Genomic DNA, 17,826 nt, shown 5'->3' on the forward strand with positions numbered 1-17,826 from the left:
AGTCCCCATCACCAGCTGCGTGAGCTGGTGTTCTACAAGCTGCTCAGCTCCCTATCAGCCAGGTCCCAGATCCACTAAGACAGGGATAGTGGTGGCTTTTGGGTGCAACAGGGAACAAAGGGAGCTGGTGTAGCAGACTAGGCAGGGGGTCTGGGAGGCTGGAGTCCCTGGGTTCTTGTCCTGGTCCCAGCACTTTCTTCTCATGTGACCCCAAGCAGGCCTCCACTTCCTTTTTGAGTAAGAAGGGGTCACACTGTGCTCGCTACTCTAGGATTCTAGTAAGTGGCCAAATGCAAGCCATGTTGGGGTCTGAGTCCTGAGGGAGCCTGTTTAGTTTGCTCAGTTCTTCCAACCAGTGTTTGGCTTCTTGAGGCTGCATGTCCCTGTAAGACTTTGAGGACAGCTGTGGCCCTTCTCCCTTGAAAAATGTGCACATACTCTCATATATAATCTTGTATATAATTTTAAGGGTTCATGGATCCCCTCCTCAAAGCCCGTTCTTGGGCCTAAAGGTGAAGACTGGCTGTTTCAGCCCCAGTTCACTAATTCTGGGCTTCCAGTAATGTGGGATTCCTGGGGAATACACTGAGTTTCTGCTCAAATCCCAACTCTGCCATTTAATGAGCTTCACAGTAGCAGGTAGTTGATGAACCTCTGCGAATTTCCATTTTCTCACCTGTGAAGTTCTATCCCTTGGCTCTGCAAACATGGTCTGTTTCAGAGCACCCCATGCACCTGTCTGAAGGACAGCTGCTCAGCACTGACATGGTAAATCCTGATGATCCCCTACCAGCCTATACAGTCCCAAAGAGTGGGTCGCCCAGAGGGATGGCTCACAGGCACTGGAATGCACTCTGTGATGCTCTGGAGCAGGTTCATCTGCCTTGACATGCTGAGGAAGCTACCTGCTATGCTGAGAGCACAGGAGTCTGGGGAAAAACAAGAGGCCTCTTCCCTCCCCTCAGACAATCGTATTGTCCTGCCTCTGGCCTGGATGGCAACCTAAGGAGTGAGGGTATCTAGCCAGACCTGCAGAAAAAGCAACCAAAGCACTGATGTGGGCTGTGCTGAGAGACAGCAGGGAGCAGGCCTCGGGAAGCACCTGGAAAATGTGCTCAGCTAAGGATGGGTGTGGGCTGGGAGTGGAGTCTGAGGGCACCTCCTGATGATTCCCATGTAATGGGGGCCCATCATGACCAGGCCCTGCGCCAGGTGCTCTCATTTCTTATCTTCAATCCTCACAAAAGCCATGTGAAGCAAGCACTTTCCTCACACTCAAAATGAGGAAACTAACACTCAGAGAGTTCAAATAACCTGTGTAAAGTCACAGAGCTTGTTTGCAGGAGATTCAGTACTTAAACCTGGCACCAAACTACCTTAAGGCAAAGTAACATACCTGCTAGAAAATGTCTGTTGGTGGGCAGGGTGGCACTGTGGGAAAGGCACAGGCTTTGGGGGTCCTATAGACAGGGATTCAAATCTGTGTGACCTTGGACAAGCTACCTACCTTCTCTAAGACTTGAGGTTTCCCATCTGTAAATGGGAACTATCACACCACCTCCCACCGAATCTCGCTGAATCCTCATGCATGCTGAGGGGTAGAGCACTTGATCTGGGACCCAAAAGGTAGATGTGGAAAGGTGCTGGTGGGGGGGCAGTGTGTGTAAGACTTCTCTTACTCCCTCACCCCTGCAGAGCAGGGCTCCTGCTCTAACCTCTGTTGGGGAATGGACCCTGCCTGCCCACCCGCTCTCCCTGTAAGGCCCAGCTTACCCAGTACAAGGAAGGACAGGACCCACTGGAGCACTGAGATGACCTGTAGCTGCTTTTCCACCTTGGACCTGTTGAGCCAGGTGACGGAGAAGAGGTCCTGGAGGGCGGAGAGGATGCTGGATCCAGTGCCTATAGTAGAGGGAAGATGTCAGTCCACTGTCACCCTTTCCTCCAGTCACAGGGTCCCCAGTACAAACCTCACCTCCCATAGGTACTTTTCTAGATGTGAGAAGAGCATCAGCTATAGAATCAGACAGACCTGGATTTAGATCCCAGCCCTCCACCCCATGGCTTTGTAACTCTGGGCTGTCTGCATGCTCCCCTGTGCCCTGGTTTCTATAGATACACAATGGGAATGGTATCGCACTCAGGGGGTCATTTTGGAGACCACATGAAGTATCTAAAGAGGCTAATCCAGGGGCTAGGCCTTGGGAAGTCTCTCATAATTGCCAGTTCTCTTCCATCCCCTCCACCCCAGTCAAACTCCTGTCCTTTATCTGGGTCTAGTACAAATATTTAATCTTTGCTATCTGTCTGTGAGGCCAAGGACAGAGGTTCAACATCCAATTTCCAATGTTTTTTTTTCTCCAAGTGTACTTTGAGCATCCCCAATCCCTGCTCAGCCTTCTGTATGTACCAGATTAATACCCCTTCTCCAAGGAGCTGAACCCTCTTGCCCCCACCCCCAACACCACTGATTCCCCACACCACTACCACTTTCAGAGAGATGTACATGTTCATCCTCATCTCAGTGCCGAAAGCGTGGGGCCCAGAAAGGAGTAAGGTGACAGCCTTTGCTTCCCCAAAGGGCCCAGTGGCCAATGAGCTTCAGACAGCCTGAAGGACATTGAGGGCTATAATTATGCTCGCTATCAAGCAAGTGCCAAGCCTGGAACTTAGGACGAGATGTGCTCACTTAATTGGCTTGGTGCCCCTAGGATGACGCCCTGGATTCCAGCAGCTGATGGGCAGTGGGAACAGGAAGCCTGGTGACTGCAGGAGAGACAGCACTGGGGAAGAGCATGGGTGAAAGTTCCTCACCCATACCCCATTCCTTCCAGCAGCTGAAGAAGTGGGCCACCTCGAACCCCTCTTTGCTGAGCCCCCACTACATGCCCTTTGCTCAACACATCTTCACCAAGCACCTACTGTGTGCCGGTCAAACATTCCTTCATACCATCTGCTCTGTGAAAGGCCCAGAGCACAGATGAGTTAGTCACAATCCTGTCCTTGAGGGTCTCATGATCTTTCAACTGAGCCTACAAGCTGGGAGCAGGGAGGGAAAAGGACTTAGGGGCCTACACTCAAGCCTTTGCTTTTCTTCAAAATCTGCAGAGCAACAAAGCCACAGCAGAGTTTAGAAAGAGACCTACCCTTATCAGCTGAAAGTTAACAACTGTTTTGACTTTTAGGAGGAAGGAACTGCTAGGCCTCAAGATGGCCCCTTTCCCTGGTGTGACGCATCAGAGGGAAGGGGCTTAGTTTAGCAGAAGAGTCAAACCTAGGTTCAGACTTTGGTTCTACTCACTATGTAACCCCAGGCAAGCTCACAGTGTTCACTACCATATCCTCGGTGCACAAACTGAGTGTTCAGTAGCATCTAATAACACCACAGGTATAACTGAGGTGGAGGCAGCAGGATGTGAACTCACAAAAACAAATAAAGAGGCTGGGCCATAGAGCCATTCCAGAGGTCTGCCTCATAATTGCTCCTTCACCCCCTTTATAAAAATCCTACCTTCATAGGACTTTCCCACCTCCAGACTTGCCCAGCAACCCATCCTAGAGCCTGAGGGCCCTCTGGGGTCATCCAGTATAGCCTAATTGGACAGCCAGGGAGACTGGGGACCAGAGACAGGCACTGACTGACCCAGGGCTACCCAGGCAGTAGGCGGCAGAGCCAGGACTGAAACCCAGCATTCCTGACCCTGCTTAGAGGACCTCCCCTTTCCCCAGAGCAGCTCTGAGTGCAAAGGCTCTGTACACAGGACACAGTGGGAGGGTCATGCTCAGGGCCTGGTCAACCTGCCCAGCAGTGGGGCCTGGACAGATGAGTTCATCACATGCTTATCCTTGAGGGTCTCATAACCCTTCACCTTCACCTGCAAGTGGGGACAGGCTTGGGTGAGTATATAAGGGAGGGAAGTGAAGTCCAAGCACAGGCTTGAGCCCTTGATCCAATGGCTGGGGCTGGACAAGTCATCTTCCAGGAGCTGGCTCTGCCTCCTGAGTCGTGCTGGATGAAGCGAAACAGGAGCCACAGCCACCGGGGGCTGGTTAAGTGACAGGTGAGTTCCTGCTCCATCTGAGGAAGGCTGGATGCCCTGGCTAGAGAGAAGACAAAATGTACTCTAGCACTTTCCTACTTAAAGTGTGGTCTGGGAACAGAAGCATCAGCATCACCTGTGAGCGGGTTAGAAATGCAGGACCCTTGGGCTCCAGACTGGATTTACTGAATCAAAATCTGCATTTTAACAAGATCCCCAGGTGATTAAGTCTGAGAAACACCACCATAAATACTTCAGTCCAAACACTCAGGTAGGGGTGAGACACAGCACTGGGTGCCTGCCACCACCTTCTATTCAGCAAGAAAAAAAGGAAAGCGTGCCTTCTCGTGGCTGACTGCTTCCCGTTGCAGACAGGTCCCTGAAGCCAGTGGTTTGAGGGGTGCTTAGGGAAGAGGCACACTGGAAGTCAGCTTATCTAGCTCCCTACCTTGGTGCCAGGGCCAGCCCCCATGCAGCTTGGAGGAGGAGTATAGAAATTTCACTGATGACATATCCCCAACTGAAACAACTGAGAAGACCTAAAAATTTTTCATGGTGCCTAATCCAAATATCTCTGCTAAGCTTATTAGGTGTCTTAAAATTAGGTAGTCATAGCACAGGAAACACACACCATCTTGTTCAACCCTCACCCCATTATACAGACTGGAAACTGCCGGGACTGCAGCAAGGTGGGTCTGAGCTCAGGGTTTTCACACACTGCTGGTTCAGTTCTCACCCTGCCTTATCCAGCCCCAACTACCGCCCACAGCTCACTCTGCCAACAAGTAGGAAATGCAGTCTACCAAGTGAACCCTCACTTCCCATCTGCCTGGGCAACTGTACCGGGATGCTGCAAGGTGGTGAGCTCTAGGTCCCAAATACCAAATGGCAAGTGTTTCCATGGGGGTTAGAGTTGGGAGGCTCCTGGAGAGGAAGCTGGGAGGACTGCATCTCTGCATTTCTCAGCCCCAGGCCCTCTCAGGCAATCCCAACCTAGCTGACCATGGAGCCGTGGCCTGGGAGCTGGCCTGGCCATGGATGCTGAATCCTGGGCCAGTGGGAGCCCCCAGTTCACCCAAGAAATATTCTAGGCAGAGGCCCTTCCCTACTTTACTCACTTGATGATTCTCTAATGAGATAAAGCAACACATCCTTCAAAACCCAGAGATGGTGATAAGGCAGCAGTCTTCCAGGAAGCCTTTGGAAAGAGAAGGACTTTCCTTCTCTGGGATGATAAACACTAAGGTCTATGCAGGCCTGGAATTACCAGGGGCCATCTTGATGGCCAAGGAGATAACCTATTTGAAGATAAAGTCAGACCCGCACAATGGAGAAACAAAAGAGAGTCCTCCTCAGGGCTCCTACAGTCCCTGGCCTTGTAGTAACTGCTGATTACAAGCTGATTCTGCATCACACTGGAAACTGCCCGAGGGCCAGGTCTGGGTCTGATCCATATCTGGATCCCCAGTGCCCTGTCAGGGCCCGCCCCAAGGGGGTGCTCTAGCCTCTCTTCAGGCCCCTGGGGTTCCCTCCACGCAGGGCTGAGTGACAGGTATGATGCACAAGAGGCCCATAAAGCTTTGGGACCCTCCATGCCCTTGCACAGGCACTTGGACTCCTGTGAGTTTGGCATCAACACCCTATTTTGATGGTGATACTGGGTCAAGGTCACTCAGCCAGAGGCTGGCAGAGCTGAACTCAATTCAGGCCCAACCTCCAGGCCTGCGTCTGTTCCGATGCTATGTGTCCCCAAGTTCCTTCTCTCTGCTCCCCACAACAAAGCAGGGGGCAGTGGTGGGGAGCTGGGAGGGGAAGGGGAGAAATGGATGATCTATTTTCCTTCAGAGGGGTGGGTCAGGAGCAGGCATCTTCTACAGCAGGTAAAGTGGCAGCAGCACTTGGGGTTCTAGTCCCAGCTCTGTCACCAACTACCATGCTAAGTCTCTTCACCTCTCTGGGCTTCAGTTTCCTCATCTGTGAAATGGGGGTAAGGAGGGTGAAGTTTGTGATCTCTGGCATCCACCCTCCTGAGGACCTAGCAGGGTATTTGGGACCTGGAGCTTACCTGCTTGCCATAGTTCTGGTACCATTGCTCACGCAGATGGGAAGTGAGGGTTCAGTTGGGCACCCCCACAACACTGCCAGTCCTTGCCACCTGGCTGTCAGTACTTCCTCTGCCCCAGCTGTGGCTGGGAGGAGTCCAGCAGAAGCTGGTGGGGATGCCGATGCTGCAATCAGATGCCACCGCATGCCACCATCTTCACACCCAGCCTGACTGTTCCTGACTCCTGGGTGGGGCCGCCAGGGAGCCTCAGCATCCAGCTAAGTCCCTGCTCCAATCTGCCCCCTCACCACACCTGTACTCTCTCTGCACACTCCCACAGCACAGCACCAATGTCACTTTACTTGGCCATCCCACTGCCAGTGACTCATGGGTGCCAGGACTTGGTACTTGATTCATCTGTGGTAAGAGGAGCCATAGAGGTTTACTGCATAGCTGAGCAAATCCATAAGCAAATCCAGAGCAGCCTCAGAGGCAGCTATAGGCCTGGATGCCCAAGTTAGACTGGACTGTCTGACAGGAGGCCAAGCCAGCCCCATCACTGAGGACTGACCCCAGAGATGGGGGATGAGCGTCTTTTGCCGTTCCTAGGTACAAGTTTCTCCACCTATGAAGGGAACACAACCCTGCTACCTACAGATGTCTCTGTTTCATAGGGGGACATGAGACAGGCTGTGGGGGAAGATTCCCAATAGACGACTTAAATAGCTGCTCCCAGGCAAACACTTGCTCCTATCTTTGGGGAAGGCACCGGAAGTAGAGCTGCCAGAGAGGCCCGGAGCAGCTCTTTTACCACCCGGAAAGCAATCCCCTTCTCCCACGCCTAGGTGGGGCTTCACCATCCCACAGCACTCTCTGGGAAGGTAGGCAAGGGGAGAACTGGCAATCCCGTTTCATAGAGAAGGAAACTGAGGTGAGGTGAAGCCCAAAGAGGCAAAATCACTTGCTTGAGGTCAGGGTGTGGCAGCCAGGACTTAAGGAGGGTATTCAGGCTCCCAGTCCTCTCATCATCTCTACAATGCTATGCTGGTGAGGGCTGGCCCCACTAAACAAGCCAGCCCACACCCAGACTTCAGGAACATATCCTGGCAAAGGAGAGCTGCCTCCTCCGCCCATATCATGCCCAGAGTCTCATGTAGACGTTCTGGTGAGACTGGATTCCACCCCCTGCCCCCACCAACCCACGTGCTTTCAAGCAGCTCTCAGACCCAGGGCCCAGCCCAGGGCTGGGGTGTTGAAGGGTGTCTATGAGCACCTCCTTGCCCAATATCTGATATCAAAGTGACCAGGAAGGCCACACCTCAGGGCTGATGAAACCCAAGTTTTCTGGGCTTCTTCTCACATGCCTGAGGGCAGCAGTGTCTGAGCCCCAACTCCCTAAATCTGAGAAAGAGGGCCCTGGGCCAGGTCTGCCCCTGCCTGGCTCTGTGACCTCAGGCAAGTCACCTAACTCTAGCTTTGGTTTTCTTATCTGCAGGATGAGGGTGATAATCCCCACCTCACAGGATTGTTGGGAACATTAAATTTTAAAACATGTAGGGCACATGTGGCATTTGTTAGGTAATTAAGCGGTGGCTACTGGCATTGCTCCTCCTGTCTCCAGAGTGGGAAGGGGTATACATAATGAGCAAGCAGCATTTTTCCAGAGGCGCATGGCCATAGGTGTGTGTTATAAGAGGTCGCAGAGTGACGGTAGCATAGAGGAGGCTCCAAGGAGCCCATGAGGCTTCACCAGGGCCCTGAAGATCTAGGGGGCAAACAGGAGGGAAGTGGACAGTGTGGATGGGGGAAATTGCTGGAACAAGGCCTTGCAGGGAATTCTAATGAGGCAGACTCAAATACTCAAGAGCCCAGAAAGGGGGGTGTGTGACTGTCTGAAATAGAAGCTGAGAATAAAGAAGTTGGAATAAGTAGTCAAAGGTGGCTTCCTGGGGGAGGTGGGTGGGGACAGAGCTAAGACCCAAAGCATAGAGCACATACAAGGTACTAAGCGCCAATACTGGCCCTGGGGAAACAGCAGTGAGCACAGCAGATGATGTCCTACCTCAGAGGCAGCTATAGGGCTGATATCCAAGTTAGACTGGCTCAAGTTAAGTTAGGATGCTTAACTTCTGCTGAGGGAGAGATAAAACACTTACTTATTAATGTATGATGTAACATCAGGCAGCAATGAGCACTATGAAGAAAAATAATTTGGGGCAATGAGATAGAGGGGCAGGAGGATCCCTGGCCTATGGAGAGGAGGACCTGAGCGCACATGGGGAAGCAGTAGTAGACAGAACATATGGCAGCTCACGCCTCTGGACAGTCCACACTGTGTCCTCCACCCACCTCACCTCCATACTGGCATCTGGCAGGGGGCATGCCAGCCTGGAGATGGTGCAGAGAACAGGGCCGAGAGTCAGGAGAACCTGGCCTCTAACTCGTAGGAAGTGGACTGAATGAGTCACTTCCTATACAAGCTTCAGCTTCCTCATCTATACAGTGGGGCTAATACCTACCTCACCAAATTGTTGTGGGAACTAAATGAGATAATGTATAGCCAAGAGCTTCATAAAAGTAAAGATCTGTATGAATGCTGGTTAATTACCAAGTAAGCCTCGGTGTCCTCTCCTGTTTGATGGGTAAAATAATGCCTGCCCTGCCTAGGAATAGAGGCGTAGGCGACAGGCTGACTTAGGATTCAAACCCTGGCTCTGATTCTTACCTGCAATGAGATCTTGCAAGTCACTCCCCCTCCCTGGGACTCAGTGTCCTCCTTAGCTTTAATCCAGGATTGTCATAAGGAATCTAAATAACTTATGGAAAAGGGCCAGAATGTCTGGCATGAATGTAAGAGAGCCAGAAAGATGCCAGCTAAAAGAGGTGTGAACAGCCTCTTGGGCTCCTCGAGGCAGGGGGGTCACCCTGCCCACATCCCCAACCCCAAGGATGCCACACCTGGGCCCATCTGGACCTAATGTCTGCCCTGGGTCTAGGTGAATGAGAAAGTCACTCCCAAGTTACCCCCAAAGGGCTGAGGACAAGTTGCACAGAGACAGAGAGCACAAACAGTTTTTAAAGAGGTGCACGGTAACAGACTGTATATTATGAGAAGAGGTAGCAGAGTGAGGGTCAGTACATATTGACCCCTGGCAGGCTCTTCCAGCCCCAGGGAGGTCTAGGAAGTCAGGCCAAGTGCCAAAGAGATGCCACTTCATCAAGGCTGGAGGTGAGCTCTCTTCCAGGCTCCTCCAGGCAGGTACCTTTCAGCGGGAGTCCACATACACGATGATGAGAGGCCAGTCATGGCAAAGCTGCCATCTCTGGAGGGTCATGCCCGCTGCTGTTAGAATCCCAGGCTAGGACTGGGCTCCCGCAAGCCTCACACAGGAAGCTGTCTCCACTTGGTGCCTCACCATGTGCTCAGCCAGAGACTCCTTCCCTCTAGGAAGTCTCCCCACACTCTGACCTCACTGCAGTGCTCCCAGGTAGAGTTCTATTGCTTCCAAGTCTAGTTTGGTCAGTCTCTTAGCACACACTTACCAGGCATCCACCAGACACTGAGCACTGGCCTGCCAGAGACCAACCTGTTGACCCTTTCTCTGGAAAGTCTTCCTTCTCCTCCACCCAGGTTGGACTGACCACATCCCTGCCTGTCCCATCTCACCCCTGTACTCAGCCCTTTCTCATTCTGGGAAAAGGTATGTGTGTGAATGACGTCTCATTCATCTGGGCCCTGATGCTCCGCACAGGGTCAGGCGCAGAGAAGGTGCTCGATCAATGTCTGCTGAATGACTGAATGCTTGAGGGGACTGTGATGAATAAACAGGGTTTTTTTTTGTCTAGATAAAGACAGAAAAAAGTCCACCCACCGCTGACTGACCTGTGCCATGATGGAGGGTCAGGCAGAGCTTTCTGAGGAATCAGGAGGGAAAGGTCTCCAGCTGGAGGCTGGTTAATGTTGGGGCAATGATGGAAGGCCCCAGAGGAAGGGAGAGAGAAGGGGGGAACCTAAACACTAACATCCATATCAGTGCTTTCTAAGTACCCTTTACACGCCAGGCTCCACACCAGGAGGGGAGCTTCTAGACCCTGCCTCTCCTCTGCTTCTTGGGCATCTGCTAGAGGCTGAGTTCTGCTCCTGGGCTGCCCATCCCAGATATGGCTGGGAGACAAGGCTGCGAACATTTATACACAAAGGATCAGTCAGGACCGGGAATCCAGGGGAAGCCCCCAACCCCCACACGAGGGTGTTCTTAGGGATGCCTTCCAGGAGGAAGGCACAGAGACAGGACCCCAGGAAGTAGAGTCCTGCAAAAGGCATTGCAAAGGCCCGAAACAGAGAGAAGACAAGTTTGAGGAATTAACTGCAAGTAGTTTAGTCAGACTGCAGCACAGAGACTGTGAGTCTAGTTGGAAAAGTAGAGAAACAGGGAGGCATGAAGGACTGGGATGCTAGGTAGAGGAGTCCTGGCCTCTACCCTGAAGGCAGAGAAGACAGTCAGAGCCCACTCCCTCCACTGGTGCCTAAGAGCCCTAAGGCAGCTCGCTAGCCATCTATCTCGTCCCAAAATGCCAGTGAGTTCTTTTCTGAAAAGATTAACAATTCCCTTTAAGGGTTCTATTTTGCAAATGAGGTATCCTTAAAGCAGGGCCCACTGGTACATCTGGCCCAAAGGGGCAGCCAAACTATTGGAGAGCCAGCACACAGCTATGCTAGGTGTGCCAGGTGGGAAGTGGGCCATCAGGACCCTGCAGGGGCTGTCAGTCCTCAGGGCCTGCTGCAGGGAGCCAGGCATCCTGAGGATCTGTAGACTTGCTGGGGCCCTAAGCCTCTTCCTCCCTTCTCTAGGTTTCCCCATAAGCACTAAATTAGGAAGCTGGGGTAGATTAGTTGAAATCTGAGTGCTGCTAACTTGGGTCACCAGTGCTCTGCTAAAATCCACTAATGATTTTTTATCCACAGATCATCTCCCTAAAGGGAATATAAGCCTGTCCTCAGGCTACTCCATACACCTGGGTTTTTGCGTATTCCATTTTCATCAAGTAGGACAGAGTTGCAAGAAGTAAGGCCAAGGAAGTGAGGCTCTTAGAATGCCGTGTTCCTCATACCGAACATGGAGCTATATCCAGGACCCTGGACATGATTGCTGAGGACCCCAGGGGCCCGCTTTCCCCACCCCACCCACTGTGACCGAGCACCTTCAAAAAGTAGCTACTGCAGTGGAAGGGGCTGCCATGGCAACACTACTAGCTTGTGAGTAGGTCACCAAGGAATCTCCAAAATACGTCTCCATCACAATATATGGGCAAGCGTGGGGACATAGGTTCTTCTGGGGCACTTACCTTGGCCCCAAGTAGATGAGTGCACCATTTTCACAAGGAGAAGCTGAAGACAAGAATAAGGAGGTGGCTGACCTCAAAAGTCCCACAGCAGTTAGGGACAAGAATGGAATCACATTTCTCCAGCAGGGATGGAAGGAAGCCAAGGGGGTCATCTCAACCAGTCCTCCTCACTGTGCAGATGAGAGAGCTGGGGCCCCAAGAGGTAGCGTCATGCCCAAGGTCACATGGGAAGCAGAGGCAGGGCTTAGAATGGCTAATTCTGCTCTAATAAGAAAAGGAGTTTGTGTTTCCCATTTCCACTGATTTACCCAAAAGGTTCACAGGCTTAGCCTCTATGGCTATATGCATCTGCACCATAATCAGCACAGGTTCTTAAGACACTTTTGCTCATTTCATAGATGAGGAGACTGAGGGTAAGGAAGGGTAGTGGCTTGCTGAGGCTGCGGAGCAGTTCAGTGGCCAAGAAGGAGCTGGACAGAGCACAGGCTTGACTCCTAGCCCTGGGCCCTGCCCATGAGGCCCTCAAATCAGCCAGCAGCTCCATACCAGGAGGCCATCAAAGTGCTGGAGGCCAATAAACTAACTGCACCAGGCTCCTTTCCCATGAGCTCTCAAGTCTTCCTCCTGCTGCAGACAAAGGTGAGCCACCACAGGCCTGGATCCAGCATCCTCTCTGAATCTCTTGTCTCTGGCTCTCAGTACACTAGGACTTCAGCCTCGGTTGGTCACTCAGAGGCCCTGCAGTCAGCCTGCCTCTCTCATCCAAATCTTATGCCTCCATTTATGCTACTTCCTGTACCTGAATGTTCTTGCCTGTCTTACTAACGTCTATTCATCTTTCCAGATCCGGACTGAATGTCACCTCTTCCAGGAAGACTTCCCTGACCGCAGGGTGATCAAGCTCCCCGGTCTCACCTCTTTGCAGTCTTTCCTGTCATTGCTCAGATCACTCTGCACAGTCATCTTGTGTACATCCCCTGGTCTCACTTCCTCAAAGGCAGGGACTTCAGCTGACACACGGAAGGTACTCAATCAATAAAATGAAGGGTTCACACCCCAAGTCCCTTCCTCAGTGAAGCCTTCCTGGATACCCTAGAGCAGGGTCTGCCACTCTCTACTGTGTTGGGGGCCTGTTGAATGTATAACACAGGACAAATGACAAGGACTAACATGAATGTCACAAGTTCACAAACATTCACACTCAGGTTAACCCAAACCCTCCGTCCTTGAGAATCTGAGAATTCTGACCCTATTTTCCAGAAAGAAGGAGTGAGAGCCCCAGAGAGGAAGTGAACCCCTCCTAGCGACATCCCAGAAAAAAGTCAGGCCTGGAACCCCGGCTCTCTGGCTTCTAATAAGCCCTGGGAAGCAGTAAGGGTGACCACTGAGCCTGGCTCTGCCCATTTGCCACTCAGCCTTGGAGCCAGCTCCTTGCCAGACTGTGGGTACCTCCAGGGCAGGGAACAGCTGCAACCCCAGCACCCAGCCCCTAGCACAGGTGGTTACAGGTACAGAGGAGGCCCGAGAAAGGCTCGAGGAATCACACTGAAGCTAAAAGCAGGGCTTCCTACAAGAGGAATGGGGCAGTCTAATTAATGATTATTTCATTCAACAAATACTAAGTACCTATTACCAGTGCCAGGCACTGTGCTAGATGCTGGGGTCACAGCACTGAGAAAGACAGACAAAGTTCCTGTTTCCAAGGGACTGATACTTTTTTCTGTTTGTTCTTTTTTTTTGTTTTGAGATGGAGTCTCACTCTGTCACCCAGGCTGGAGTACAGTGGCACAATCTTGGCTCACTGGGTTCAAGCAAGTCTCCTGCCTCAGCCTCCCAGGAAAGTTGGGATTACAGGCACGCACCACCACACCTGGCTAATTTTTGTATTTTTAGTAGAGACGGGGTTTTACCATGTTGGCCAGCCTGGTCTCAAACTCCTGACCTCAAGTTATCCTCCCGCCTCGGCCTCCCAAAGTGCTGGGATTACGGGAGAAAGCCATGGCACGTGGCCAGCCAAGGGGCTGATATTCTTATGGGGGAGACAATTGCTTAAACAGATAAGCACAAATGAAAATTTAGATACTGATAAGGGCTATAAAAATAAAAGAAGATGTGGTGATTAGGGGTGGCTCTCTAGATAGGGTGGCCAGGGACGACCTCTGAGAGGACACTGACTGTTCTGAAGCCAGCCATGCAAAGACCTGGGCTGAAAGGCCCAGAGATAAGACAGAATTAGGAGTAATGCTGCAGGAACAGGAAGACCATCGTGTGTCTGCAGCATGGTGGGTGACATGCTAGGGGAGGAAGTTGTGATGGCAGTGGAGGCTGTTCACATGGGGCTTACTTCATAGGCCAGGAGGAGGAGTTTAGAAAGTCTGAAGTGTGCCGGGCGCGGTGGCTCACGCCTGTAATCCCAGCACTTTGGGAGGCCGAGACGGGCGGATCACGAGGTCAGGAGATCGAGACCATCCTGGCTAACACGGTGAAACCCCGTCTCTACTAAAAACTACAAAAAACTAGCCGGGCGACGTGGCGGCACCTGTAGTCCCAGCTACCCGGGAGGCTGAGACAGGAGAATGGCGTGAACCCGGGAGGCGGAGCTTGCAGTGAGCTGAGATCCGGCCACAGCACTCCAGCCTGGGTGACAGAGCAAGACTCCAGTCTCAAAAAAAAAAAAAAAAAAAAGAAAGTCTGAAGTGTGAGTGGGTATGGGGAGGGGGCAACTGGCAGTTCACCTCCAGCCAAAGCCCTGGGGGATCTTAGTGTCTCTAATCCACTAGGGCAGGCTCGGGGAGCTTCCTTAAAAAGCTTGAGTAGGAATGAGCTGCCACCCGCATCATGCAGACAACCGTCACTCATTCAGTAAACCACTGAGCGCCTACAATACACAGAGCCCTGCACTCAGCCCTTCACGGCCTTGCAACCCTTCTCTTGGCTTAAGGAGTCAGGCCACAGACTGGGAGATGGATCTGGGTTCTAGCCTGGCTTTGATAACCCTGAGAAAGTCTCTTCTTTCTGGGGACCCCAGTGATCCCATCTGTAACATGAGGGTTGGGCCCAATCCAGCACTAATTTTTATAACTTAAGTACTTGCTGTTGAATTTGAGGGCGTGAGGGTGAAGTTGGTGCAGGATTTCAACACTGGCCTTTGAGTCACCGAGCCTGTTAATACATTACTCTTGGCCCTCCTTTCTCAGCCTAGATGAGCCCTTGGTTTAACGCAGCCCCAAAGTTGCCTCTATTCAGCTGGGAAAGTGATGTAGGTGGGGGGGAAGCCACACGGAACTGGAGAGGGGAGCATGAAAGTAATGTTCTCATTCTGACTTAGGACTAGGTTAGGTGACTGTCAACCCTCAGTTCCCAGTTACCCCCAACAATCTAGCCACTGAGTTTCAAGCAGATCCACAGTGATGCAGAACTCCATCCTCACCCACCCCAGCCTGTTGCAGTCCTCAACAGTTGTCAGAAAGGACTCCTCTGCCACATTAAAACTTGTACCCATCATCCCACTCCTGTTCCTGGCCTCGCTCTTTGGAGCCACACACAACAAATCAGCTCAGAATTTTACCAGGACCACCACCATCTCATGCTAGGTCCTGTGCTGAACCTTATGGATACAGGCAGGTGTCAGAGGGCTCTTCTGAATGAAGAGCCCCCAGTCCAAACGCAAGGATGAAGAACAAGATATATATCCCTTGTGTCCTGATGAACTCTGCAACCTCCATGCCTGGCACAGGACAGCCCTCCAAAGGTTAGGAAATATCAATACAGACTCCCGCTTCCCCCAGCATGCACCCACCTACCCATACTCCCATAGTTGGCCTGTTTTTTTGGCCAAGAAACCAGATGCCAGGGTATCTATTTCAATCTCACCCATCACAGGACTTCCCTTCACAGAATCCATGGTCTCCACTTGAATACCGTCACTGACAGGCTGTTCACCAGCTCACAACAGTGGGACCTTATCCGCAGAGGCAAACTAGGCCACTGGGGAGTATCTTCAAGGACCAAGGATCTAGAAGGCAGGTCTAATGGAGATGCCCAGATAACAAAATGTGTTTCAGTGCCCTCCCCTACTCCACCCAATCTTTCACCAAAGTAGATCCCAGAAAGCTGAACTGACTGGTTTGCATTTCATACCAGCCCTTCCTACATTCCACGATGTAAATCCTTGCACCGAGTTAAAAAAAAAAAAAAAAAAAAAATGTTTTCAAGATCTGATAACAACATAGGGAAATGTTCCTGACATGATATTAAGTGGCTTGGTTAAAATCATTTGCTAGAGTACAAGTTCTCCTAAGGAACAAACTCTAAGTCAAAAACATGACAGCCAGGGTCACTGACTCCTGGAATACACAGCTCTCAGCCTGTGGATGGCAGAGCCGAGGGAATGGAGTCTCCAGGAAGCCTACCACGGAGAACATCCCTATTCCACTGCCTAGTGCCAAAACATTTTTAAAAGCATGAACAAGGGCAAGTCCCTTCATTCCCTAAGGACATCAAAGGACACAGGGAACAGAAAAGGACTCAAGTGAGAGAGCAGGCTGTCAGAGGCTACTGGCTGGATGCATGGGGCAGCTCAGGCTGCTCGCCCCCGAGACAGGGCGCCACCTGGGTACCTACCTCTTCGAGGGCTACAAGCAGCACCCACACCAAGAGGGGCAGATAACCACAGCAATAATCACACAAGGACCCACACCAAGAGGGGCAGATAACCACAGCAATAATCACACAAGGACCCACACCAAGAGGGGCAGATAACCACAGCAATAATCACACAAGGAGCAATGCCAATGCCTAGGTCACAGTTAAAGTGTGGTACACCTGCAGGGTGGGTTATTGCAACCACTAGGACATTATAAGTGATTCTGATTAACAGAAGGGAAACCTCGATGTTACATCAAGGGGGAGAAAACAAGATTCATAACTATATCTACAGTATGTCTTCAACCGTATCTACGCAATGTGTATAAAGAATATGATCAAGAGATATACTAAAAGGCTAATAGGAAGCTATCTCTGGATAGTCGATTTACCAGAAATTTGTTTCATTTGTCTATATTTTTCAAAATTTCCATAATTAGCACGCTTTATTTTTATAACAAAGGTGGGCGGAGTAGGCGACTGTTAGTTACTAAAGAAAAATCCATGTCAGAGAGGCTCAGCAAGCAGAATACAGACTTAGAAGGAGGGAGAGGGGCTTCATGCAAGACACACACGCAGACCAGGACAGCTGTGATGACTTCCCAGGGTCTCCCGCATTTGTACTTGAATCCAGGGCTCAAGGCATCAGCTAAGGAAAACTTAGGCATGCTTCCTCCCACTTCAGTTTCTCCAACTCTAGGCAAGGAAGGTGGGGACTGGAAGAGCTGCTCTTCCTTGCTTGGGAAAAGCTGCAGCGGGTAGGGGGTGGGGGTTGATTTCAACTCTGCGCGATTCACTGAGGACCTCAGTTCTACCCTGGAGGACGTGCAGGGTCCTCTCCGCTGTCTCCTAAGCATGCCAGGCTCACAGTTGCTGCTGTGTGGGCTCCAGAGCCTGAGCGAGAGGATGGGCTTGGGGCAGAGGACAGGGCAGACACACCTGTTCCAGGCGGGCATGTCCCCCGTCTGGTGGCTGTCTCAGGAGACTGCAAAACCCATGCCATCCTGCCCCATCCAGTCTCTCACTACCAAAGCCAGCTCTAACTGGTGAAGGGGTCACCAGTCGCATTGGGGGCTGGGGAGGAGTTCTCGAATATCCCTAATAACTAAGAGTGGTGGATGGTACCACTCCCAACTCACGGATGAGGGAAACAAGCCGGAGGGTGGAAAGTGACGTAACAGAGGTCGCAAAAATTGATGAGTGCCAGGGTAGAGAATGAACGTGCACTCATCAGCACCCATCAGCCTGCCACAGGGCCCTTTCCAGAAAATCTTCTCGCAGGTCCATAACCCCTGCACGGTGGCACTCACCCCATCTCCCAGACCCCTCGCGCGACAGCGCAGGTCCTCCGTGAGAGCGCTGGCTCCGATCAGCCTCGGCCTGACGCTCGCCGCGCAGGACCCCGGAGTAGGCGGCTATGAGGGTCTTCATGGCTGAATATGAAGCCCGCCCAGTCACGCCCCCGCGGGAAGCCGCCTCACCCCGAGCCCCTGGCCCATGCCCCGGCCGCCGGGGCCAGGGCTTCGCGCAGTGCACGGGGGCCCCGGGACAGCGCCGAGGTTGGGCGGTTAGGACACCTGGAGCTGCGACAGGTCGGCCAGTCGGCCAGAGGCGGCGCGGGAGAAACAGCCTAGAGCGCAGCAGCGACTGCGACCGCGGTGGTGGCGTCCAGGAGCGCGGCACTTTATCACCTCACAACTGGGCGGGCGCCGACGCGGCGGGAGGGGCCGGGCGGGCCGTTCCAAACCGCCG

At 52.1% G+C, this 17,826-nt stretch overlaps 1 protein-coding gene across 1 annotated transcript in view; it reads right to left on the reverse strand.

Annotated features, from left to right (window-relative positions):
* DGAT2 (diacylglycerol O-acyltransferase 2) overlaps nucleotides 1-17,773 on the reverse strand; it is a 33,008-nt gene extending 15,235 nt beyond the window's left edge. Inside the window, exons 1-2 of the mRNA XM_010366788.2 lie at nucleotides 17,385-17,773; nucleotides 1,774-1,902 (exon numbers count right to left, since the gene is read on the reverse strand). Coding sequence (XP_010365090.1) covers nucleotides 1,774-1,902; nucleotides 17,385-17,505 — 250 coding nt within the window. The 5' untranslated portion in view covers nucleotides 17,506-17,773. The remainder of the gene's footprint in view (nucleotides 1-1,773; nucleotides 1,903-17,384) is intronic.
* Nucleotides 17,774-17,826: the final 53 nt, after the last annotated feature.

The sequence above is a fragment of the Rhinopithecus roxellana genome, chromosome 15, assembly GCF_007565055.1.
Source record: "Rhinopithecus roxellana isolate Shanxi Qingling chromosome 15, ASM756505v1, whole genome shotgun sequence".
In the NCBI taxonomy this organism is placed as follows: Eukaryota; Metazoa; Chordata; class Mammalia; order Primates; family Cercopithecidae; genus Rhinopithecus; species Rhinopithecus roxellana.